The 25,226-nt window shown below is 45.5% G+C and overlaps 5 protein-coding genes across 5 annotated transcripts; 1 reads left to right on the top strand and 4 right to left on the bottom strand.

Annotated features, from left to right (window-relative positions):
* Nucleotides 1–159: 159 nt before the first annotated feature.
* LOC117838491 (organelle RRM domain-containing protein 6, chloroplastic) lies at nucleotides 160–1,565 on the bottom strand. The gene is made up of 3 exons (XM_034718538.2): nucleotides 1,267–1,565; nucleotides 683–751; nucleotides 160–593 (listed from the first exon to the last, which is right to left on the bottom strand). Exons 1-3 carry the CDS (start codon nucleotides 1,481–1,483, stop codon nucleotides 361–363), a joined length of 519 nt encoding a protein of 172 aa, XP_034574429.1. The 5' UTR covers nucleotides 1,484–1,565; the 3' UTR covers nucleotides 160–360.
* A 5,852-nt stretch (nucleotides 1,566–7,417) lies between these two features.
* Nucleotides 7,418–8,390, bottom strand: LOC117835409 (ATP synthase subunit b', chloroplastic). The gene has a single exon (XM_034714769.2). It carries the CDS (start codon nucleotides 8,226–8,228, stop codon nucleotides 7,590–7,592), a length of 639 nt encoding a protein of 212 aa, XP_034570660.1. The 5' UTR covers nucleotides 8,229–8,390; the 3' UTR covers nucleotides 7,418–7,589.
* Nucleotides 8,391–9,139: 749 nt separating this feature from the next.
* Nucleotides 9,140–9,836, top strand: LOC117840306 (histone H2B.3). The gene has a single exon (XM_034720798.2). The coding sequence runs from the start codon at nucleotides 9,208–9,210 to the stop codon at nucleotides 9,622–9,624; it is 417 nt and encodes a 138-aa protein (XP_034576689.1). The 5' UTR covers nucleotides 9,140–9,207; the 3' UTR covers nucleotides 9,625–9,836.
* A 6,113-nt stretch (nucleotides 9,837–15,949) lies between these two features.
* On the bottom strand, nucleotides 15,950–16,782 carry LOC117836195 (histone H2A). The gene is made up of 2 exons (XM_034715571.2): nucleotides 16,465–16,782; nucleotides 15,950–16,354 (listed from the first exon to the last, which is right to left on the bottom strand). The coding sequence occupies exons 1-2, from the start codon at nucleotides 16,687–16,689 to the stop codon at nucleotides 16,100–16,102; spliced, it is 480 nt and encodes a 159-aa protein (XP_034571462.1). The 5' UTR covers nucleotides 16,690–16,782; the 3' UTR covers nucleotides 15,950–16,099.
* Nucleotides 16,783–18,797: 2,015 nt separating this feature from the next.
* LOC117840639 (arginine biosynthesis bifunctional protein ArgJ, chloroplastic) lies at nucleotides 18,798–23,144 on the bottom strand. The gene is made up of 16 exons (XM_034721155.2): nucleotides 22,772–23,144; nucleotides 22,538–22,661; nucleotides 22,238–22,311; nucleotides 22,084–22,128; nucleotides 21,914–21,964; nucleotides 21,760–21,828; nucleotides 21,583–21,641; nucleotides 21,412–21,481; nucleotides 21,235–21,315; nucleotides 21,053–21,139; nucleotides 20,639–20,761; nucleotides 20,318–20,380; nucleotides 20,079–20,156; nucleotides 19,819–19,964; nucleotides 19,622–19,692; nucleotides 18,798–19,254 (listed from the first exon to the last, which is right to left on the bottom strand). Exons 1-16 carry the CDS (start codon nucleotides 22,940–22,942, stop codon nucleotides 19,172–19,174), a joined length of 1,395 nt encoding a protein of 464 aa, XP_034577046.1. The 5' UTR covers nucleotides 22,943–23,144; the 3' UTR covers nucleotides 18,798–19,171.
* Between the last annotated feature and the right edge of the window lie 2,082 nt (nucleotides 23,145–25,226).

Below are 25,226 nucleotides of genomic sequence, written 5' to 3'. Positions count from 1 at the left end.
ATTTTTACTGAGTTATGTCTGAATATTGGTATGTCCTATTTTTCATCAATGTTTATGCCAATCTAGCTCTTTAGAACTGTGGATCATCAACGTGGTATAGCAACAGGGAAGCTCTCCTCAGGTAACATGACGAGCAACCGTGCAAAGAGACGATAGAAATAGTATCATCAATTAGGCATCCTTAAGTGCAAATCAGCTAGTCAAAAGGCTACCGATCATCACGCACTAAGTGAACAGCGAGGACGATCGTAGAACACAAATGTGGTGCAGCTCTACTGCCAATATCAAATCAAACTACTCCCCGGTGTTTCTGATAGTATTCCCATCCAAGTAGTGCTGTAAAACAATAGTTTGATGCGATTAGCCACACCACCCTACAGTCTTGTTGGTTGTGAAGCCAGCGTGCGAACGGGTGTCCTGCTGAGGAGCAGGCTTTGGTTGCCTTGGTTTAGCAGGGTCGACGAAGATGACCCATCCATCCAGAAACTTGGCGTTCATCTCCTGCCGCGCTTTCTCAGCCTCTTCTATAGTGGCATATCTCACGAAACCGAAACCCTTTGACCTCCCGGATACTTTATCTGTCACGACTTTTGCTGCACAAAGTAATAAAAGCATGCTACAATCAGGAGTGAGGAAAATGATGAACAGAGACCAGAACATTTCTAGAAAGAAAGCTGTGTACCATCAAGGAGCCTCCCAAAAGGAGCAAACGCGCCCTGGAGCTTCTCATCTGTTGTTAGTCTTGAAAGGCCTGCGCCGAATATATAGCATCAAGCAGAGATTATGAGCCTAAAAGTGGACTATACCTAAAAGTGAAAATGAAATGGGAGCTGCTGCTCCCTGAGAATTACTTATTACTGAGCATAGCGGCAAACTATATAAAAATGGAACAAGATTATTTTTACAATGATAAAAAAGGAAATCAAGAAAAACACACAGGTGCAATAGGATTTGACGGCACAGGAGGTGCAGGGTGGGATGTAAATTTGCAACAGGTCTAAATGCTGTGATTCATCGATACAGTTCATTGCTAATCTTTAGTCTTGCATTGGATTGCTCATACAAACATAGCATAAAGAGATCCAGGTGCCTGCAGCTCTAATTTGGGAAATATCACAAATCCACATCACACATAAGCAGGCCTGATCTATTTAAAAGAAAAAATACTGTGAAATTGTGTTCCCTGAGGCTAAATTACAATCACGGTGCGAAAGATAATGATTGGGCAAGGCGAGGCTGGAAATGGAAAGGGGAGAGAGACGTTACCGCTGACGAATAGCTTGGGGGTGGTGAGTGGTGGCACGTTGGCGACCTCCGCGTCATCGCCGAATATGGAGGACGGAGGAGGTGGGGTGTGCGACGGGCCGGAGCCGGAGGATGAGGAGGACGAGCAAAAGGTAGCGCGAAATACGGAGGAGGAGGCTGGGGTAGAGTTGCAGAGGAGGCGGCGGAGCAGGGCGGAAGAGGAGGCGGAGAGGGCCATCGCCGGCGACTAAAACCCTACCCGGCACCCGCCCTTGCTTCTGTTTTCGGGTGGTGGGTTTACGGGCTCGTGGGTTGGAACCGGCCCAGAGATAAGGGGCCTCCTGTCTACCTAAGGATCAGGTGGAGTGCGTGGGTACCCAAAACCGAAATCCGAACCTAAAATCTGAATACGAGCCGAGAATCATTTCGGGTGAAAATTCATCCTCGAAATCGAAACCTGCGGATACCTGAAACCTGATGGATTAACCGAAATTCGAAAAATGAACAGTACAATATAGTGTAACAGCAGCAATACAACACCAAGTTTAGGGACAAATTCAGGGATAATTTGAGTACCAGTAATAATACAAGTCTTAAACAATTTTGAGTACAGCAACAATACCAATCTTAACAATACCAGTACAACAACAATTTGAGTATAACAAATGAAATTACAAGTTCGGGGACAATTGAAATTACAATTATTTTAGAGATAGCAATACAACGACACCAACTTGGGGAATCATTCATCCATTATTGTGGAATCATCTTCATCCTGTGAAATAAAAATAGAGAGACTAGCTCATTACTAAAATGTTGAGCACAGCGTAAATAGCCAAGTTGAAAATAGAACTATAGAAGCAAATAACAATACCATTTCTTCATCTTTTTCGTCAAGATAAGTCATCAAAGCTCCAACAAAAGTGGACTGAGAACCTACATTGATATAGTATTCACAAATTAATTTTGTTGCATATCCGGAATGAAGAACACATACTTATAGAAATTGCACTTTCTAACTTACCCAACATGTCGGCATGAGACCATACTTGCATGCACATAAGTGCTTCTATTATGATGGTGCAAGCCTACTACGATGTGGACTAATTATTCTCCCATCTGTACTAAAGACTGACTCGGATGCCACTGTTGTCACAGAAATAGCAAGGACATCACGTGCAATCATTCGTAATGTTGGGTATTTCAGCTCTGCATGTTGCCACCAATGAATGATATCCAACTCTTGTGTCCTAGGCAGCAGTGGCTCTTCCAAGTACAAATCTAACTTTGTATGCACATAAGTGGAGGTCACAATTGGCTGCTTGGACATGTAATCATCAGAAGTGTCCATCCAATCCTCATCGTCCATCTGAGTAGGAGCTAGGTCTAGTTTGAGCACCATCTGCTGTGGCAACATTCTCCATAGCACTTTGGTAATCCAAAATCAGATTGTACACCAAATCTTTCACTTTATTGACAGCTTCCATAGCTACACTTTCTAACCCATGAATTTGGAGAAAAAAGAGCATTTAACAGTTGCAATTTAAACCTAGGATCTAGGACAGCAGTAATAGCCATCAAACCATGCACATATGATCAATACTTGTTGATTTTTTCTTTCATTTTAATAGATATTTCTTCTACCTTAGGAGTATCACTGTTTTACCACTTCCCAATTGCAAAAAAAAAAAACATTGCACATTTTGAGGAAGAAAAGGTTGGTTGTGACATATCTAGTGCCTGACAGTAGCTCATTTACATCATAGAACATCTTTAACCTGTCACAAAGCTCTCTAGCAAACTTCCAATCATCTTCGGATGGAACACATGGAGCACAAGAAGCAAGGCGCTCAAAAACATCTTGGTAAAGTAGTGCAGTGCTAAGCATGATATAAGTTGAGTTTCATCTAGTTTTACAATCAAGAGCAATTCTTTTTTCATATTTTCCTTTCATTTGTGATGCCATTTTCTCAAACTTCTCATGTCTTTTAGGAGTGGCCGACCAGTATGCAACACTATCATGCACTTTATCAATTCCATTCTCCATGACACTCATTCCATCTTTCACAATCAGATTTAAAATATGTGCAGCACAACGCATATGAATTAATTTACCCTTCAACATGCAAGAGAGGAGTGATAACTTGCCTTCCATAGCAGCCTTGTTCTTTGCAAGGTCATCACCATCAGTGCCAGTCATATTCTTCATGAGGTTATCATTGACACTACAATTGTCAAGAGTTATAGTAGACAGGTTCCTCTCAATATGTCAATCTAGGAAAATTTCATGAAGAACATCAATTATAACATCCGCTGTATGTGGTGCTGGAACATAAATAAACCTACAACAAGAAAATATCATAAGTGAATAAGTGATTGTGGTGGACAGTTTGCTCTCAATGGAATAAATGCATAACACAAGAAAAAAAATACCATGTTTAAAGTTACCTAATAAGTAAACTTTTTAGCTTCCAATCTTCATCTAGAAAATGGGCTAACTGCCATGTAACCTTTCCTCTGGTGGTTTGTTGTCCACGAGTCCGTAGTAACAGCAACACGAGAACTCAATTTCTTGATATAATTCATCATAGATTGCTTCTGCACTTGATACATATCCAAAATATCCTTCCTAATTGTGTTTCTATACACTACCTAAAATGTTGGCTGCAATGCTGCACAAAACTTGCGAAATCCAATATGGTCCACCATGGAAAGAGGATACTCATGGACAATAATCATTAAAGCATTCTTTCCTAGCGACATCTTGATCGAACTCATACTTCTCTAATGTGACTGTGCCATCTTGTGGGTTTGCAGATAATTTAAAAGTTGATTGTGTTAAACCTTTTCTAGTAGCTCTATCCTGACATACAGCAATATGATTCTTCAAGTGAGTTGTACCATTTCTTGTCTCCCACCTAAATACTTTTTACACCATTTACATTTTGCTTTCCAAACCCAGCTTCCTCTTAGTACCAACAGGAACATCATCTTCTACCTCTACCACATTAGTATTACCTACAGTTGTAGAATCAGTTGATGCCGATGCTGCTGAATTGGATGGCGGTGTTACTAAATTGGTTGCAAGACATCAACGAGTTTGAGGACGAGAACCCACAGATTAAGATGCTGCAGCAGCTTGAGATCCACTCAAAGCACCAGGAGCTGACATTGCTCACTTCTTACTGTTCATTTTAAAAGCAAAGCACCATCAAAAGATATTAGTACTCAGTGAATGCAAAAGAGTAACAAGAAGGCACAATTAGTATCAAATATCTAGAACTCTAATCCTCTGAGCCTCCACTAGCTTACATGGCAAAGTATTCTAGTGTGTTTGTGTTGAGAAAGCAGCCTATGTCAAGATAGTAGATACATAGAGAACTTGTCTACGTATTCCCATTTCAGTTATAAAAATGTTATTCGCATTGAAAGCAACCAAGGGCATTAGCATCTCATGATCATAATCCTGGGACTGGGAAAGAGAATGAAGTTTGATGAACATGTAAGTTATATGTGTTGCCCCAAACCGTTAGATGGGGGAAACAGCGCAAACAAACACAAACGGGATACGATTATAGAGTACAATGTATAGCTCGTGCAGGATATTATTCTTATCTAGAAAGTAGAAACCAACATCCCAAGCACTGGAACAGACCATTTATGCCATTACTCACCAAAGTCCCCAGCGGGCGGCCTTTGGCCCTTGGCGATCCAAATCCCCTTGGTGGTCTGCTGCCTACATCAATGCCACCAAGAGTCCAAGAGTTAACACCAAAATTTGAGATCTAGGGAAAGGGATGTGCCAATACCTCCTGGACGCCTAGAATCACGGCGAGGTGGAGCCACGAAGGAGTAGGAGGCGGGAACGTGAGGTGCCGGAGCAGAGCACGGCCGGGGACCTGGGGACGGCACCGGCGCACAGCGGCGGGAGCGCGGCCTCGCGGGTGGCGGGACGCTTGCAGGAGGGGCGTGGCGTCGAGGCTGCGCGGGACGGCCTCACGGCTAACGGCCGAATGGCGGCGGGGTAGGGGACTGCTGGACGGCTGCGTGTGCGGGAACGGGACTGCACCACTGCGGGGCAGGGGGCTGCCTGGCAGTGGCCGCCTGGCGCCTGTGGTACGAACTGTTGTTTGTTGCGCTTATATACGTAGGGTTACTAATGGGCTTCTACTGGGCCGAGTTATTTCGAGCCCCGATGGATAACCGCGGATAATTTTACAAACCCGCACCAAAACCGTGGTATTTCGGGTATCCGAATCCGAAAAATCGTGGGCAAAAATTAGGAACCGAAACCAAAACTCACGGACCCGAAACTCGCGGATATCCGACCCGAAATCGATCCGCTGCCAACCTTATATCTACCTTGTGGTAGATGGTTAGCTTATATATCTTGGATCCATCACCAGCCCACCTGTATATCTAACCGGCCCATAGTGGCCCATGAACTTCCCCGACACAAAAATAAATGTGTATAATGCTGGTTGTTGATTTTTGCTGCCCGCCAACGTCGTGCTAAGCTCCATGCAGGAAAGAACATCAGCAAGCAACAAATGGCCCCATAATCATGCTGTAGCAAATAAATATATTTTATGACCCTATAAACACGTGTGATGGTAGTATTTTTTCACCTTTATCCAGTAATATTTACTTTTCTTTTTCAAAAGAAAATATGAGTCATATTCAACGTTTTGAGACACTAGATCCAATATTTTTTCAAATATAGTTCATATCTGGTTCAACATTTTCTGAAAATTGGTTTTAACATTTTGAATCAACTAGTTTAACATTTCTTCAAATCAAGTTCAACATTTTGAATAAACTAGTTCAACATTTTTCTTCAAATACTGTTCAACATTTATTCTAATCATGCTCAACATTTTAAATCAACTATTTCAACATTTTTTTAAATCTGGTTCAACATTTTTAATCAACTAGTTCAACATTTTTTTCAAATCTGTTTCAACATTTTGAATCAACTCGGTCAACATTTATTCAAATCTGGTTCGATATTTTGAATAAACTAGTTCAATATTTCTTCAAATCAGGCCCAACATTTTAAATTAACTAATTCAACATTTCTTCAAATCTAGTTCAGCATTTTGAATCAACTAGTTAAACATTTATATCGCAATGTTGCAATAGTATACCTAAATTGTTGAAGTAGTATAATAAAAATGTTGAACCAACATATTTAAAATGTTGATATTTTAAAATAAAAATAATATAGTCATATTGGATCGATCTCATTTTGTTGAAGAAATTCTAAAGAATATCACGGTTCAAACGGAATTGAAATTGGATGCACCATTAGGGAGAAAGTCGTATTTGAAATTCGGAAATCGTCCAATCACCGGCAATAGCCTGGCAGGCTGCCACCTATCCAGACCAACCTCCAGGGTGTAGCGTGCTTGCACGTGCTCTGAACTACTGACGAGCCGGCCGGCCAACCTTCTGCCTCTCCTAACGCGCCCGCATATGATTAGCTACGGAAGATGGATAGGAAATCCGCAGACATAAGAGCCTGCCTCTTTGGGCTTGTAGTTCTAGCCTTGTAGGCCTGACTGTTCGGTGAAGAATTTCAGACGAGGACCGAGGAACATGAATTTGGAGAAATCTCTGATCAAAATACTTCATTGTTGTTGGATTTTTATTCGGAAAAACCTCTGATCAAAATACTTCATTTTTGTTGGAATTTTATTCTCTCTTTCTCTTCACAGTTCATTTTTTTGTTGGAATTTGGTTCTCTCTCTTCACAGTTCATGGCTCCTTGATTTCATACAAGGTCCTAATGTTTGAGGCAGCTTAGAACTTGTGTGATGCATAAGAATCCATTGAGGTTCTATTTGTTTCACTTTGTAGATTGCAGACTGTAACTCGCAGGAATCAAACAATCTTGCAGGTTGCTACAATCTACAAGAATCTGCGAGCTCGAACAAACAAGACGTGAGGCATGATGATTCAGTTGGCTCCATAATGTCCTGTACTTGATTGATATTTGAGAACAGCTGGGTGATTGTCCTGAAGCAAACAACTTTCCCTTTTCACCTAGTCGAGCCTTGATCACACAAGAAGCGAGAAAGATTTAGGCAATTTTTACAGGATAACCTTACCCCAAGTAGTCAATAATCCCGAACTTCTTGTAAGCGACTGTAGAATCTTAAATCCACCCCAATTTTCTTCAAAAAAATATTTCATTTATACTTGGCACAAAATGTCGATGCAATTACAGTCATAGGATAAAGCAGGGCCGCCGATGGACGGCAGCCCAACAAGCGTATACACACAGATCAGAAAGCTAAGCGAGGAAGAAGAGGCCATCCGGCCGGCTCGCTGGTCCGGTTTCCTCACGCGGATGGGAGCACCTTCTTGACGATCTCGTCGCTGAGCGAGGCGATCTGCGCGTCGAGCGCCTTGACGGCCTCCTCCTTCTGCGCCTCGAGGTTGGCGAGCGCCTCGACGAGCTCGGCCTCGACGCGGCGGCGGCCCTCGTCCAGCTTGGCCTCCAGCTCGGCGGTGGTCTCCTTCTTCATCTTGTTGAGCGCCGCGGCGATCTCGGCGCGCGCGGCCTTCATGATGGCGGCGGCCTGCTCCTCCAGCTGCTTGACCTCCTCGGAGGCGTCCTTGACGTCGCCAAGCTCGCCGCGGATCTTGGCGTCCCGCTCGTCCATGAACTTGCCGAGCGGCGTGAAGTAGAGCTTGTCCAGCGCCACCATGAGCAGCAGGAACTCGGTCGCGATCGCCGGGAGCGTCAGGTTGAAGTCGAAGAGCGCCGCCTTCTCCATCTGCTCCGCCAGCGCCGGGAGCGGTGCGGCCGCCACCGCCGCCGCCGCCGTCGCCAGCAGCCGCGGGAGCTGCTGCGCCAGGGGCCGCCGCGCCCGCGCCGAGCTGGGCGAGGACGAGGAGGAGGCCATCGGCTTCAGGAGCGGCGCCGCGCGGCGCGGGGAGCAGGAGGTGGTGGCCGCAGCCATCAGAGCCGTCGCCATGGGTGCGAGGCGGGGAGCCGGAGGGGTGGGTGTGGAAGAGCGGCGGCTAGCTCAGTGGAGGGGTGGTGGGGAGAGACGGAGGGGGGAGGCGGGCGACCGGCTATCTATCCGAACGGGTTGGGTTGTGGTGGCCGATGAACGGCGGCCACACGATGCCGATGCTCGCTTCACTACCACGAGTGCATTCCCTTCCCGATATTCCTTCCAATAGTTTCGAGCCCTTCCACACGCCCGCACGCTCGTTTTGTGGCCTCGCTCCGGATGTTCCTGGGCCGAATTCCTTCCCTTACTCCAGGAATACGTGGGCCATGCATTTTCGAGCCCAGAAGAATCGGAAACAAACGGAACGGGAAATTCCCGAACCATTTTCATCGCGTCAGAATTTCTCAACCGAAACGACAAGCACACGTCATTAACCAACGAGAAAGGTTCCGGTGCTCCGGGTGCTTGGGGTGCTCCCATGCACGCGGCCACTTGCATCCGTCGGATGCATCATCCATGGTGCAGGTGAATCTAACGTGGGACTGTGCTCAATTTCCATAAAACACGAGGGCAAGATGCAAAACGATGTATGATGCACCGATCCCTTTGTGCTCAATTTCCATAAAACACTAGCGGCAAGATGCAAAATGACGTATGATGCACGCTCCCTCACCTGCCCCGTGGATGATGCGTCCGACGGATGCAGGTGGTCAGGTGCATGGGAGTACCCCAAGCATCCAGAGCACATGAACCTTTCTCATTAACCAACTTCCACTCTCCATCGTCCAACTCATCCTACTCCAAAAATCCAACGTCTCCGGCTCACACCACATCATCGATCCGCGTCCCACCTATCTCGACCAATCCCGTCCCACAATACCTCTATATTAACTCCCCTTCCCCAGCCCCACTACACGCCGAGAGAAGCCTCCTCGCGACACCAACCAAATCGTCCCCTATTTCCCTTGCCCCTGAAGCGAGCACGATCCCCAATCCAATGGCGCTCAAGGCCGAGAAGAAGCCGGCGGGCGAGGAGGAGGAGGAGATGCCCGCAGGGAAGAAGCCCAAGGCGGAGAAGCGCCTACCGGCGAGTAGGGAGGGCGGCAAGGAGAAGGGGAAGAAGAAGGCTAAGAAGGGTGTGGAGACCTACAAAAACTACATCTTCAAGGTGCTGAAGCAGGTGCACCCAGACATCGGCATCTCCTCCAAGGCCATGTCCATCATGAACTCATTCATCAACGACATCTTCGAGAAGCTGGTGCAGGAAGCCGCGCGCCTCACCCGCTACAACAAGAAGCCCACCATCACCTCCCGGGAGATCCAGACCTCCGTACGCCTTGTCCTCCACGGGGAGCTCGCCAAGCACGCCGTCTTCGAGGGCGCCAAGGCTGTCACCAAGTTCACCACCAACTAAGCGAGCTGCGGCATCTACAAATTTGTTAGATCTATTCCTTCCTTTTGTACCCGGATGCGGTATGTGCTGTGAAATTATCGATGTTTTCGATGAATAACCGACAAATGCGGGTAGTAGCTGCTTGCCTGCTTTGTAAATCATGCCGAGTTGTGATGAACGTCTTGAATTTGAACTGATATGTACTATTGCTTGTTATAAAGAGTTTTATGTCATTATAAGACTCGAAACAGCTTCGCCGATTTACCGTTCCAAACATCAGCTTTGTGAAATTGCAACTTGAAGCATTAGGACCTCGACAATTCTACCATTTGGACATTTTTATCCTTGGTCCCATGTGTCATCGGGGCATTTAATTTTTTGAGTAAAATGCACCAGTGGTACACGAACTTGGCAGCGAGTGTCATCCAGGTCCCCGAACTTCCAAAATGCACGTTTGAGTCCCTAAACTTGTTAATCAGCTAACGAGTTCACGTGACTTCCAAATCCCCATAGCCTGTGTTAAATGGCATGCGTGGCATGCTGACTATGTGGTCACGTGAAATTGACATGTGAGGCCCACATGTTAGGTCCACCTATCTTCTCTCATCTCTCTCTTTCTCTGCCTTTCTCTCTCTTCCTCATCGGCTGGGCGGCCCGCCATGTGCCCCAACGTGTCAACCACGGTGGCCACCGATGCCGACACCGAGCTCACAAAGATTCAGGCCCCACGGGCCACCATAGCCTCGATCCTCTCGGTCACTCCCTGCCAAGCCCCTCCTCGCGACGCTCCGCTGTGTCTCCGCGCTTGCCGAAGAGGCGACGCCACACGTGGACTAGGCTGACGCACGATCTTTGTTAGCCACGGCAACAACATCTTTCTCCGGATGGATGGCACCCGGTCTGTTGGCATGTGATTAATCTGGGCTCAAGGATCAGTGATCTAGAGAGGAACGGAGAGGATCGCTAGCTGTTCGCCGGAGACGATAGGTAGGAGCGTGCCTGGTGACGGATATCCGAATTAGGGATATCCTAGTGCCTGGTGACGGATATCCGGATTAGAGATATCCTAAGCCATCAGTAAGCCTAAAATTACGAAAGGATCAAGAGGTGAAGCGGATTGGCCGGGCGAGAGGCCGCCACCCTCACTGCCCCACTGGTCGATGACGCTCGAGGTCGTGGCCCGGGAACCAAGGAAGACAGACCCTAAAACTAGCCCAAGGCGCCAGGCGAGGGTCTAGGCATAACGATGGGCCAGGCCTATCACATACCTAGGCCTGCCTGATGTGACAACCGCAGCTGAGCCCGTGTGGGCTGGGGCGGGAAAAACGTGGGCGGATCAGTCGGGCGCACCGCCATCCGTGCTCCGAAGAATAAGACAACCGTCCCAGGACGAAGACCCCAGTCGAGAACGGCGTTGAGGCACCATGACCAAATCACGCCCGGTCAAGTGTGATTCTCCATCATGACGCTGTCAGGCGAAATGACTGGGAACAGGCGCTCCCCCAGATACATGTAGGGGTCAGGTTCAACAACCAAGGCGACCGGAGGAGCGGGTTCTGACGGAGATCCCGACGGATATCTAGCGGAAAAAGACCCCGACTACCAGATGGGCCCCACGATCACCAATCAGGGGGAGAGCGCCCGACTGGACGGACCTACAGTGTAACCCTTCTCATGGGCCAGGTATATAAGGACATGCGAGGTGGGGGGGGGCAAAAGAGAGAGGATTCGACCTCCAATAGAACACACTCACATACGCATACACCGTTTGTAACCTCGTACTGTAAACTTGAGCTCTCGAGCTCGGGAATAAAGAACTCACATCATGAACTAGACGTAGGGTAATTTACCTGAACCAGTATAATTTTGAACCAGTATAATTTTCATGTGTCTCGCAAGCTAACCCATCCAAGGATTGACGCGGAAAATCTTCATTAGTTGACGCTGCGGAAAATCTTGATTAGTTGACGCTACTCGATGTCAGACACCTCGGTGTACTGGTGTGTTTGCTCGAAGCGAGCACGCCGCCCACCCCATTTATGATTTAACGACCTGGTGACCGAGCTAGCCGGTGCGTTGGCCGCGTGGACGAGCTCCGCGAAGGCCGCAGGCGAGGCGAGGTGCACCGCGGGTCGCCCACTCCTGCTAGTTTCGCGGCCGATGAGGGATGAGGACAGGACCTTCCGCCGCGCCACCCGACCTCGCCCCACTGCCGCGCCGTAAAGTTTGCCCTGCCTCCGCGCTGCCCGACCTCGCCCTGTCCGCCACGGTTGCTGGCGAGCACCTCCTCCCTTCCATGGTCGCCGACGAGCACCTCCCCTCTACCCCCGTCCTGCCTCTCTTGTGCTCCATCCTTTGCTCCCCGCCCGCCTCCCACCCAGGCGCGGATTAGTGCGGGCGGACGACGATGCACGGGCAGACAGCATCTGGGGTCACAGGATGGCGGCGGACGCAGAGTGCGCGGCCAGTGTTCGGGGCGGCGGCGGCGTCCCGGAGGAGCGGACGGTGGCCGGGGCTAGGGCCGGAGCCTAGTGCGGACGTCCGGGACTGCAGGATTGGAGAAAAGAGATGGTGCTGACAGGCGGGTCACGTGTGTCAGGACGCGTAAGCATCCTAGTCAGCGTGCCACGCATGCTATTTAACATGGGTTATGGAAATTTGGATATCACGTGAACCGATTAGCAAGTTTACGAATTTCATTGTGCATTTTAGAGTTCGGGACGTGGAGCCGCCGCCTCGTGAGGTGGCCGTAAGCACCGGCAAGAAGAACATCCAGACTAGTGACGAGATCCTCCAAGGGCCCTGACCAATGTCAGAACGCCACCGTCGCCGGCAGTGGGGCAGGAGCAGCTGTCGGCGTCGTCGACAACGGCGCCCAACTCGAGCCTCGACTTGGCTAGCGGCGGCGGCAGCCTGCCGCGGGGTCCAGCCTCTCCTTCGACTGCTTCCAGTTCGCCACCCGGGCCGCGGCCGCATGCTCTCCGTCGGTGCCGATGCCGGCGCTGCGGCCGCACAGGTCAGGGGACACGGTAGGGGCGGTGTGCAAGACGACACACGCGGCATCCACGTCCGCGGCGGCACCGCTTGGGACCCGGGACTTCAAGTTGCTGCAGCGAATGGAGGAGGGGGAGCGCGCGGCGTGCCGAGAAGACGGCGGCGAATCGTAGGAGGTGAAAAGCTGGTTGAGGAGGGCCGAGGTGGGGAAGGAGATGACACGTGGGACCGAGGGCATAACTGTCAAGTGGTAAGAAAAATCAAACTGACAGCATTTGGAGTAGGCGAGTAGCAAATCGGCTAATCGATTGTTTGGAACGGCAAATTGGCGAAGCCGAATGCTTGGTGTCCTATACCTACAAGTTTTTCAACTTGTGGGCGTGCCTGAAACTCCTGCACTTTGTTTAATTAAATTAAAATGAAACATATACAGGAACGATTCCCAGAGCTAGATCTGAACTAGTATCAGATTTTGATACGTAATCTTACACTTTCACTAAATTACTCGTATCTTGACAGATTCTACGCGGAAGATTGATTTTTTGACATGGCCTAAGGACGCAAAAGCGCGCAGGACACCTTCCATTTGGAAATCCTATCCATCTCTCGGAAGGTGGATAGAAGTGATAACTTTTAATATTTGAGATCCGTGCAACGACTGAGGTTCGTCAGATCTGCATCAAATCAAAATCATAGCCTTTACTCCTCTCTCCTCCCCTACCTGCACTGCCACCACCGTGCCGCAGCCTACCGCCGGAGCCAGAGGAGAAAGTTGAAAAAATGTTGGACCAAATTTTCTTTGAAAAATGTTGGTGCAACTTTTTTTCGAAAAAATTTGGATTCAATTTTTTCTAAGAAATAGCCAACTTTTTTTGAATAAATGTTGTTTCAACTTTTTTCAAGAAAATTCTAGTCCAACTTTTTAAAAAAAATTTAACAATATTTTTTTAGTTAAATAGGCTTTTGGTTTGCAGCGTACTATAATAGATTTGTTGGATCTTACTACACTTTATAGTTTCATCCCTTAACTATCTTCCGATAGACATATAGTAGCCCATTCCATAAGATTAACCATTTTCTTCCCTCGCAGTTCCCGATTCCCAACATTTTACTGCTTTCTGTTTTAGAGCCTGTGTTGGTTTATGAGCACATTTGCTACTGAAGAATGTTCTTCAAGTTGTCTATTTGTGTCTGAACTCTGGGTGTTTGGATCCTGGAGCTAAAGTTTAGTCCGTGTCACATCGGATATTCGGATGCTAATTAGGAGGACTAAACATGAGCTAATTATAAAACTAATTGCAGAACCCTCGGCTAAATCGCGAGACAAATCTATTAAGCCTAATTAATCCATCATTAGTGAATGTTTACTGTAGCACCATATTGTCAAATCATGGACTAATTAGGCTTGATGGATTCGTCTCGCGATTTAGTCTAGGGGTTGTGAAATTGGTTTTGTAATTAGCCTATGTTTAATACTCCTAATTAGTATCTAAACATTCGATGTGATAGAGACTAAAGTTTAGTCCGGGATCAAACATCCGAAATGTATTCAGGTTGTCATATGCCTGATCTCGCGAATCGCGATTGCTGTTGCAACTAGTGAACTTGTGAGCAGAAGTTGAGTTTTTAGCTTCTTACTTTCGACCTCTGCTACCACGTCAGTTGAAAAATTGCCGTGCATTGTGTTCTATTGGCTAAGACACGTTTGCAACGAAGCAAAGATTGTTAAAGATTTTTCGTACCTGAAGGCCAAGAAGAGAAGATTGTTGAAGATTTTATTAATTAAAGCCTACTAATATAATATTGCTAAAGATCTTTTTAATTAAAAAACCTGCTATTTGCAGAGATATTCTTGATAAAATCCTGCTATTGCTACATATTGCTTAATGTCTGCTAAGAGAAGATTGCTAAAGATTTTCTTAATTAAAGCCTGCTAACACAATATCCCTAAAGATTTTCTTAATTAAAGCCTGCTAAGATAAGATTGTTAAAGATTTACTATTAATTAAAGGCTGCTAAGAGAAGATTGCTGAAGATTTTTCTCCATTATTAAAGGCTGCAAAGAGAATATTGTTGAAGATATTTTGGCCCTGTTTGTTACTCTTGCTAAAGTTTAGTAGATAAAATTTGCTAAACTTTAGTTGCTAAATTTTGCTAGCAAAAGTTGTTTGGATACTCTTGCTAAAAGGTATTTAATAAGCTGTAAAAAGACCTATCTACCCTTATTAAAGGTGCGCAGGAGGAGGGAGACAAGCAATAAATGAGGGGTATAGGTTGTCCAGCTCACCTTTTAGCAAGTTTTAGCAACAAAAACTTGCTAAAGTGCTAAACTTTAGCAACTCAACTTTAGCAAGTTTTAGCAAGGGTGTTTGGCAGTTTAGCAGCTAAAAGTTGTTAAAGCAACTAAAGTTTAGTAAGGTGGAACCAAACACCCCCTTTAGAGACCATTTAGGGGGTGTTTGGATACTGTGTGCTAAACTTTAGCAGTGTCACATCGGATATTCGGATGCTAATTAGAAGGACTAAACATGAGCTAATTATAAAACCAATTACAGAACTCCTATGCTAATTCGCGAGACGAATCTATTAAGCCTAATTAATCCATCATTAGCAAATGGTTACTGTAGCACCACATTGTCAAATCATGGACTAATTAGGCTTAATAGATTCGTCTCGCGAATTAGACTCCATCTGTGCAATTAGTTTTGTAATTAGTCTATGTTTAATACTTCTAATTAGCATCCAAACATCCGATGTAACAGGTGCTAAATTTTAGCACGGGGTATCCAAACACCCCCTTAGTAACTTGCTCAGATTTGTGCACCATAGCGGGTTTCTGAATCAGTGTCCAAGGACAATCCCAAATAGCTCTCGGCTTACTTTCAGTCTGCCCGCCCAACTTTCAGTTTGAGATACTTGGATTGCCCGCCCACAGCACCGTCGCTAAATTCTGGAGCGGGAAACTTCCCGCTAAAATGTGAAATTCCCAAGCACCACGACTTTCAGATGAAGGTATCCGAATTTTCCCAAAGAAAATTTTCTTCAAACTAACTAAAAGTTCCATCAGCGAACCTAGGAACCAGATGGTTGAATTCCATCCCCCAGGAATTCATCGAAATCTAGGCCTTGCTAAATTTCAGGCATCTAGTAACTGCAGCAACAATGGAAAGTTGAGCGCACTACTTGCAAGGAATTTCTCGTTTCTCACGGGGAATTTCATTTCCCAATTTCTTACATGCAAATCGAATTCATTGGACACCACGGATAACTCGAAATCACCGATCACGGATGAAAAATTACTACATCCAAATTGCAAAATCACAGGTAAATGAGAGAAATCATGCACACCATGTTAACTTAAACTAGGCATTTCTTCCATTGAAAAACACAGATCATAAGTTACAAGACTGGTTCATCTCCAAGCACCACTTTCCCCGCATCTACAACCTAAACACCTCAGGTAACAGGAAACGGCGCCAGACATCGGATCTGAGTCCACCCTCTAAGCCTTCTTGGGGGACTTGGCAGCCTTCTTCGGCGACTTGGCCTCCTTGCTCCCGCCACTGGACGCCTTCTCTGCCGTCTTCTTGGGCAGCAGGACCGGGTTGATGTTGGGGAGGACGCCGCCGTGGGCGATGGTGACTCCGGCGAGCAGCCTCCCGAGCTCCTCGTCGTTGCGGATCGCCAGGAGCACGTGGCGGGGGATGATGCGGGTCTTCTTGTTGTCCCTGGCAGCGTTCCCGGCGAGCTCAAGAACCTGGTCACGCAAGGAAGCAAAAGGCGAATCAGCACCGAGATTAATACGACGTTGCAAAATAAGATTGAACACATGACTTCATTTCAGGGGCAGATAGGAATGTTGCTTACCTCAGCGGCCAGGTACTCGAGGACGGCGGCGAGGTAGACGGGAGCGCCTGTGCCGACGCGCTGCGCGTAGCGACCCTTCTTGAGGTAGCGCCCGATGCGGCCGACGGGGAACTGGAGCCCGGCCTTCACGGACCTCGACACCGACTTCTTCCTCGGGCCGCCGGCCTTGCGCCCGGCCGCTCCCTTCTTCACCTTGCCGCCCGCTCCGGTACCGGTGGCGTCCATGGCAGCGGCTGCGCTTCGAGTGACTTATCGGGAGTAGGAAAGGCTCGAGAGATCGGAGGAATGCGAGATTGCGAGGTGATCTGCCATCGAAGGCGACGCCGCGTATTTAAACGGCGCGGGCGGAGGAGGTTGGTGGGCCCGTCGATCCGCGTACGAGGGCAACGAGCGGTCAGATCTGGAGGCGCACGGACGGTTGCGATGGAGCCCGCGGGGCACGATCCGTGGGAGGGGTAGCTCGGCCAATCAGGTGCGAGCAGATTCCGGGAGCACCGAAACATTGCGCCTCCAGTCTCCCGCCCACGGGAATAGGATTTTCGGCAACACGCGCCCGGCAGCAGGCGGGGGTGTTTGGATACACGCCGGTACCATACGTGGCATCGAATATTTGAATATTAATTAAGAGTATTAAATATAATTTAATTACAAAATTAATTACACATATTGAGTCTAATTTACGAGATGAATCTATTAAGTCTAATTAGTCCATGATTTGACAATATGGTGCTACAGTAACCATTTGCTAATGATAGATTAATTAGCCTTAATAGATTCGTCTCGCGAATTAGACTCCATATGTGCAATTAGTTTTATAATTAATTCACATTTAGTCCTCCTAATTAGCATCCGAACATCCGATATGACCCTACTAAAGTTTAGCATCTCGTATCCAAACACCCCCGAAAATTTTAACAGCGAAAAGTGGGAACCAGTAAAAAGCCAGGTAAGCCACAACGGGAGGATTGCTAGGTTTTTGTTTGTCCCTGTTCCCTACCCGTGAAAGTTTGAAAGAAATTGAGACTTATTGAAGAACTGAAAAACTTTTCATAATTTCTTTCCGAAAAATAGAACAAGGAACTCTAGGGAAGAATGTAGAGAAGATAGGAAAAACTTCAAAACATAAGTTGGAACCAACGAAAAAATCGTGAATTTTTTTTAAAAATATTCAGCAAAAATAATCGGAGAGAAGAAGGGAGCAAATAGAGAAGAAATGTTAACATAAAAAGATGATTGTTAGCTACATACCACGAAACAGTGACCGTCGTAGTTGTTGGACCTAGGGTAAGTAGGAGCTCGGCAATATGCATTGAGCACCGTGAGCAAAAAAATGGCTCATCTCGACCCTCCCGTCCTCATATGCTAAAAGACACATGCGCCCTTGCCTTTCATGGAAATTACAAAAACTTTGGCACTTGCCTTATCCATGCGCTATGCTCTCTCGTGGCGGTGTGGGGTGGAGGCGCGCTGATGCAGTATGGACGTCGGTGTGGGATGAAGACAAGCCGATGCGGGCGAACCTGTTGTGGAAGGCATGGGGAGAACCGGCACGACATAATAGTGCACGCGGCGAAGGGGTAGAGAATAAGGGTCGAAGTCATGACGGCGCAGGGGAGGCGGGCAATGTGGAGGCTCAGGTGAACCGAAGAAAGAGAAGGAGGAGGAAATAGGAAAAAAGATAGGAAGAACAAGGAACCGGAAGCAAAAGGGAAGAAAAAGGAAAAAAAATAAATTCGAATAAACGAAAATGAGAAAAGGGAAGAAGAGGAAGACGGTGGGGCCACTACCATTTTGTCATGTAGCTAAGGGCCTCTGGACATTTCACATATTTCCTTCTTAAAATCGTAAGAGAAGCTATTTGAAAAAGAGGGAGGTTGTGGGACCACTACCATTTTGTCCTGTAGCTAAGGGTACTTTGGACATTTCGCATATTTCCTTCTTAAAACCGTAAGAGAAGCTATTTGAAGAAGAGGGAGGTTGTGGAGCCACTACCATTTTGTCCTGTAAATAAGAGTACTTTGGACATTTTACATATTTCCTTTTTAAAACTGTCTTACGTGGCATACGTAGAACATGCACGGAATGCAATGGGAGCACTTGAGATGGTTAGCCAAAAAAAATTCTAGTTCTTCATTAAAATGTATAAACATTGCCTTTCCCAAATAAAACATGACGTTTTGAGGTTAATTAAAGCAGTACCAAAGAGTCATATCACGTTCTGTTGGTAAGTTATTCAGAATGTAATGGAAGATACTCAAGAAAAATGCTAAGATGAGAACTCCTGCTGCTCCAGCTCCTTCAAGGAATCCAAACGATTTAGGGGTCAATGGTGGTTGGTGGAATAATAATATTTCAGTCCAATTGACATAAATGTGAAGCTTTGATTTGACACGTACAACCAGCAATACACATGTATACCGAATTTCAAAGTTTTTGTTTCAGATCTATACTTTCCCGTATCGTCATCAGAAATTCAGAACCGAAAGAGGTGGTGTCAGCATTGTTGCTGTGTCCACCATTATTCATCGCATTATTACACTTACAAAACATTGATTTGATTGATCTCACGGGAAAGACTACATGGGCAACATCTTGGTTAGAGAAGGCTGCCGTTGCAATACGATATACATTCTCCACGTGGTGATTGCACTGAAAGATTCACCGTTCCAACCAATGAAGATATCTTTCCTCACGGCGAATATACATATCACGTCGTATATTCAGCATTTATTTCAACATATTTGTAGCTCAGATCACAGCCCCATGCCTTTCCATTTCCTCCTCCACTCCCTGTCAATAACACAATCAACAGAAATGGTAATGACAATATAGTGATTTTGTAAAGTACGAGTTGAGACGGGGCACCAAATAATCTCGTAGAAAAATAAAGGGTAAAATATGACATCAGCATTCCAAACTTGAATCCAATTGTTTAAGCATTTGTTCAATTCATATGATGCCAGTTTGGTCTGCCTGGGGCCTGGCCACTGTGTTGACTGGTAGCATAGCTAATCACATGAAGCAATACTGCAATAGGAAATCTATGCTGGCTGCAGAGGGCCTGGTTATGAACCAGATGTTTTGGACAGATGCAACCATAAATAAACACTACGATAATCTTCAATTAGAATATGCAGTATAGAAGCTGAAAGCTTACCAACTGATATATCGATGTTCACAGTACCATGGACATCTCCAGCATCTTTGAGATACTTGCTAGCAGCGGATCTAAAAAAGGAGTAGGCATTTAGATCCTAACAGTATGAGGTAAAGAACTTGTTTGCAATCCTAATCTATTTAAAGTGACCGAAATGATGAAATGCGAATTTACTATGCAATCAAAGCTTCTCTAACCTGTCAAAGGGTAGTGGTTGACCATTTTTCATTAGTGGAATAGCTCCCAGAGAAATATCAAGTCGATTTGCGTCAAACTGAATGCCTGAATAGCCAACTGAGCAAGCAATACGGCCCCAATTTGGGTCTCTTCCGAACACAGCGGCCTGACATAAATAACATAATCATTCTGGCCTTCTGTGGCAATGAATGAAAAGAAGACTGCTACAGCTGATATACTAAGTGAATTGCAAAAATTGGCAGAAACGACATTAGCATACTTTAACCAGAGAAGAAGATGCTACTGCACGAGCAATTTTAGCAGCTTCTGCCTCATTGTTGGCACCACTTACAGTAACCTGCATAGGAAAAGGCACATGAGAACATTATGTCATATTCCAGGAAAACCAAGAAAGGACCTATATAGTGCACACTGCAATTCACTTTTTGGATAAGTAAAATTGTTTGTTAAAGCTTAGAAACCCAGCCATCATGTTCAAAATAACAAGCAATCATTTACCTCGATTAAGCACGTTGCACCCTCACCATCCCACGCAATGGATTTTGCAAGACCTTGCATTACCTACATGAAAGGAATACGTCAGCATCTTCCCCTTAATTAACAGGTAAAATATATGCTGCTAGGGGGGAAAAACTAGGATGCAGAAATGTGTTACTGAGAACAATATAAAGTTTACATTGGTGATTGGTCTATTCACATGTAAATTAGAGGGAAAAACAACTGGCTTAAAAAATATAGTTGTGCCACATTAAAGTACATCTGCGTATAAGCACTTGCTGACAGACATGAAAATATTAATGAACAGTGGGGAGCACTTACTGCATCTAGGCATGCTTGGAACTGTTGAGCCTCCGTGCTGTCAAGACTGAGAATTCCAGATAAACCAGATAACCCACTTGCCATAGCAATAACACAGTCATTGGTACTTGTATCACCATCCACCTTCAGGATTAAGGCACAACATGATTATTGGTTTCTATGTGTTCTGTCAGTGAGATTGCCACATTTACAAGAAAATTAAGTCTTGTTGCAAGAAAAAGGTCTATTACTTTAAAACTACCTATTGCAATATTAATATGAACAGTATGACAAACAAAATTGTGGTGTCCTCTCACCCTTAATAACAATCTGGGATTTTTATGTGCACATATGCCATACAGTAGCCCTTTAGAAGCAATTGGCATGTGACTGTTTACACATGATCGATACAATATACAAAGAGTGGAGACTCACCGTAATTTGGTTGAAACTTCTACTCACTGACGTTCGGACCATTTCTCTCCAGACATCACTGCTGACTTGAGCATCAGTGGTTAAAACCTATAATAGAAAAAATGTCCGTTATGCTTGCTACATGCCTCCATAGAGGAAGGGAGAAGGAGTTCTAAAGGGAGAAACGGAGGGTAGGAACATACACCGAGCATAGTTGCCATATTTGGGTGAATCATTCCAGAACCTTTAGCCATTCCTCCTATTCTGATAGCCACTCCTCCAATCTAGTTTTCAACAAGAATTGAAGGCAACGAAAATCACATAATGCCACAATAAAACTCCAATGGAAGAACATTACAAGTAAACCAAGAGAATAAAACCTCAGTCTGGACAGCAATGCTCTTGCTAACAAGGTCTGTAGTTGTAATAGCCACAGCAGCAGAATTCGCACTAATGAAGAAGGGATCTTAGGTTAGTGATGATTATCATGAAAAAAAATTAAAATTTAAAGGCTTGAGCAATAATGCTACTCATAACTGAATGTTAGTTACCCCTGAACTGAAGAAGACAGCGAGCCCACAAGACTAGGCAGTGAATTTAAAAGTGCCTCCTGCAATACCAAAGCCCAGATATCAGACAGGCACTGGACTATATCATACTAACATCAATGGACTACTGTGAAAAAAGTAGCTGAGCAATCACTTCATACTGGATGTATCTTCGCGTACCTTCTTTATTCTTTGACCAATGACACCAGTAGACTGAATAAGTATGTTATCTGTGCTCACATTGAGAAGCTGCAACAGAAGTTAGGGGGTCAAAAATAAATAGCAGTCAAATGACTTTTGTTGCGAATAGACAGCTAAAAGGGCAGGGCCTTGCCTTGGCAACAGCATCTGCACTATCAACTGCATCCTGATAGCCAAGATCACCCTGATAGGCAATCATTTAGAGACGATAGGTCAATATCAGTCATGGAGTATAGAATTACCATATACAGTTCACAACGGATACTGATGAGTAGGACAGATATGGTTCTTAAAAACACTTACAGTTGCAGCATTTGCTTGTCCAGCATTAATTAACACAGCACGGCCCTATAGAACATAGTGTTGTGTAAAGATAATAAATCAATAAGTGATTACCCCAAATTGTATGGGGGAAGTTCTGCAATTTGAAGGCAGATGAGAGGAAGCATTAACTTACAGTTTTCGATGTACTGAGGACGTTCTTACAATACAAAACAGGTGCGGCTGCAACGACGTTTGTAGTAAAAGCTCCTGAAAGGAGATCAGCATAAGAACTAAGCCTAACTAACAACTAACCAAGCATATAAAATCAGAGGCCAATACACCCTGTAACATCAGAAACAACAGCATATCTGATTGCTCAATGCATCCAAATCCAAATGAGCAGACACCTAGCGCACTAAAGCAGCATTCAGAAACTAAGAGAACATCTTGCTACCTCTGCCATGCTAGCGAACGGAGGAGCTCACACTCATACCTGCTACGGTGGCGTCGACGTCGCAGGCGACCAATGCCAAGTCGGGCTTCTCGCCCTTGGCGCGCAACCCACCGTAGATGCCCGCCGCCTTGAACCCCTTTGCGGCAGTAACGCCGCCTTCCACCTGCATTTCACACCAACAAGGCAACAAGCAACCAGGCTCAGTCTTAAGCCCAACCAAAGCCCTCCAGTCGATGCCCGCGCCTGCGAGCCCCTTGTCATTTCGTCAGTCACCTGCTTCCAGGGCCCCTCCGAGAGGAGGATCGGCGCTGCGGGGACGAACCCCTCGGCGGACGCAGCGGAGCAGACGACGACCCTGCTCTGAGCTGCCCGGGAGTTCATCCGGAAGGGGCGGGGCTGAAGCGGGGCGCAGGAGTGGAGGAGCAGGAGGGACGGGGGCGGCATCGCTGAGCGGGAGGCGGCTGGTCGGGGCGCGCGGGGGCAGGTGGGAGCGGAAGCTGGAGGCCGAAGGCGGGCCGGCGTTTTATCGGGCGAGGCCGGCCGCCGGCGGGGTTGGTTGGTGGTGGTGTGGAGAGGTGAGTTAGTTGGCGGCGGCGGCGGCAGCCTGGAGGAGGGGCAGGTGGGTCTTCGGCCTCATGCCCTCAGGGACCGTGGACTCGTGCTGTTTTCGGGTGTGGGAACCCGGTCAAACAAGCGCTTAACGGGGCTGATGCTGACGTTAAAGGATCCCTAAAAATGCCACAAAACGGTTACAGGCCCACATGCTAGTCACTCCATCCGTTCGCAGTGGTGGATTTTCTTGGCGCGCAGTGTGCCGAATTCACACTCAAATTTTTTCATGTTCGCCACAAATATATTAATAAGCTCTCCTAACAGCATAAATTCAACAAATAAGATAGAAATTTACATAAACGATACCATGATGAGCTCAAATTGCAAATAGGTCTTTCATTCATACTACACTACAATCCTACTCACTTTCTCATGCTCATGCTCATGCTCATGCCCATGCTGAATTACTACATGCTGTTTTTTAGTGCAGATGAAACAATTCAACATCTTTTCTTTGAGTGCCCAATGGCAAGAATGGTGTGGAATTCAGTTAGCATCACTTTTGGCTTTCAACAGCCAGGGAATGTGGCAAATCTTTTTGGTTCCTGGCTTAGGGGTTTTCCAAATAAACTTAGGAATCAAATCCTTATTGGTGCAACTGCTATCTGTTGGGCTATTTGGTTGAGTAGAAATGATGTGGTCTTTCAAAGATCGAAACCTAACTCTTGTTTGCAGGTAATCTTCAGAGGAACGTATTGGATCAGGAGTTGGTCAATTCTATCTAAAGAGGAAGAGAGGGACCACCTGAAGAATGGATGCCGATATCTGGAGATTTCAACTACGAAAATCCTTAGCAAGGCAGGCTGGAATATCTTGAAGAGGATCAAGAACTAGTTTGGTTCTGCTTTAGTAGCAGAATCTCTGTTTCTTTCTCTTTTGTTTCGAAGTTGATGTTGGTCTAGCTGCTTAAAAGCGGTAGTTTGTTTCTCTTTAGTTGTAAGTTGTCAAACTTTGATGGCTGAGACCGGACTTTGGTTCTTAATCTAAAAATGCTCATGCCCATGAAAGTTTTGGTTGATTTTTTTCAACATTACACATTATTTTAAAAAACCACTATTTCGTAACTTATTATTCATTGGAGTCGTTGACAAAATTACTCCAAGTGTGCGGCAATGGGAAGCCATATGCAACTAGATGTGAACCTGAGTTTCCTGTGGTCCTTTTTTCTCGACCTAAATCCCAATTGGTGCTGCAATGCATTCGCTTGAGTTTGGTTTCACAATTCTATACATCGGTTGTTCAACTGGTTGCTTCAATCCACTCGACGCTTAGCAAAATAACATTGCTTGAGCATCGCCCCTAGTCTAGGCGATGAAGCAGTTGGAGACATGTGGCATAGCCTGAATGGAGATATGTGGATGGAAAGGAAGCATATTTCAATTTACATTTCAAATTAACTTTCCACTCGAACCACCAAACCGTTTTCAGATCCTTTCCACCATTGTGATTCTTAGAATTAATTTCAAAAAAATAAGATCCAATATCATTTTTTTATTATTTACATTGACTTAGAACTTTCTTCGTTTTCCAATACAATTTCTATTTTTGATCGAAACATTCTTTTCTTCAAACATTTTTATTTGTTCTCTGTATGATTTCTACTAGAAACATTTAATTTCTTTTTACTCAGAATATTATTTCTTAGAACAGTTTTCTTCTAGAATAAATTATTGTTTATCAGCATATGTTTATTTCTTACATTCCCTTGAAATGATTTGCTTTGTTCTTTGAATATATTTTTTATTTTTGATCAAAATATACTTCCTTATATTATTTTCCTATGCTGAAAACAACTTTGACATCCTCGATGACCGTTTTTTTTTTTGGTGGGGGGGGGGGGGGGGAGGGGCTTGAGGTGATCTATTTGTGAAATAAATAGTAGTCACATATAGATAGCCTTAGTTTGGCTTTTGCCACTTCCCACAACTAGATCTATTAAACATCGGCGTCATCTTACAAGACTTTGTTAGATGTTACATGAAATTGAACCTAAAATTCATTGCTTTTAAATTCTATGTGAAGAAAGTTCAAAAATACCACCTAATGATTGATTGCTAAAATCTACTTGACTACTTCAACCACAATAATAAAACCCAAACACTCGATTTCAGAGGCA

The sequence above is a fragment of the Setaria viridis genome, chromosome 9 (genome assembly GCF_005286985.2).
Source record: "Setaria viridis chromosome 9, Setaria_viridis_v4.0, whole genome shotgun sequence".
Classification (NCBI taxonomy): Eukaryota; Viridiplantae; Streptophyta; class Magnoliopsida; order Poales; family Poaceae; genus Setaria; species Setaria viridis.
Note: the sequence above shows the minus strand (reverse complement) of the source record. Positions and strands in the feature narration are given on the sequence as shown.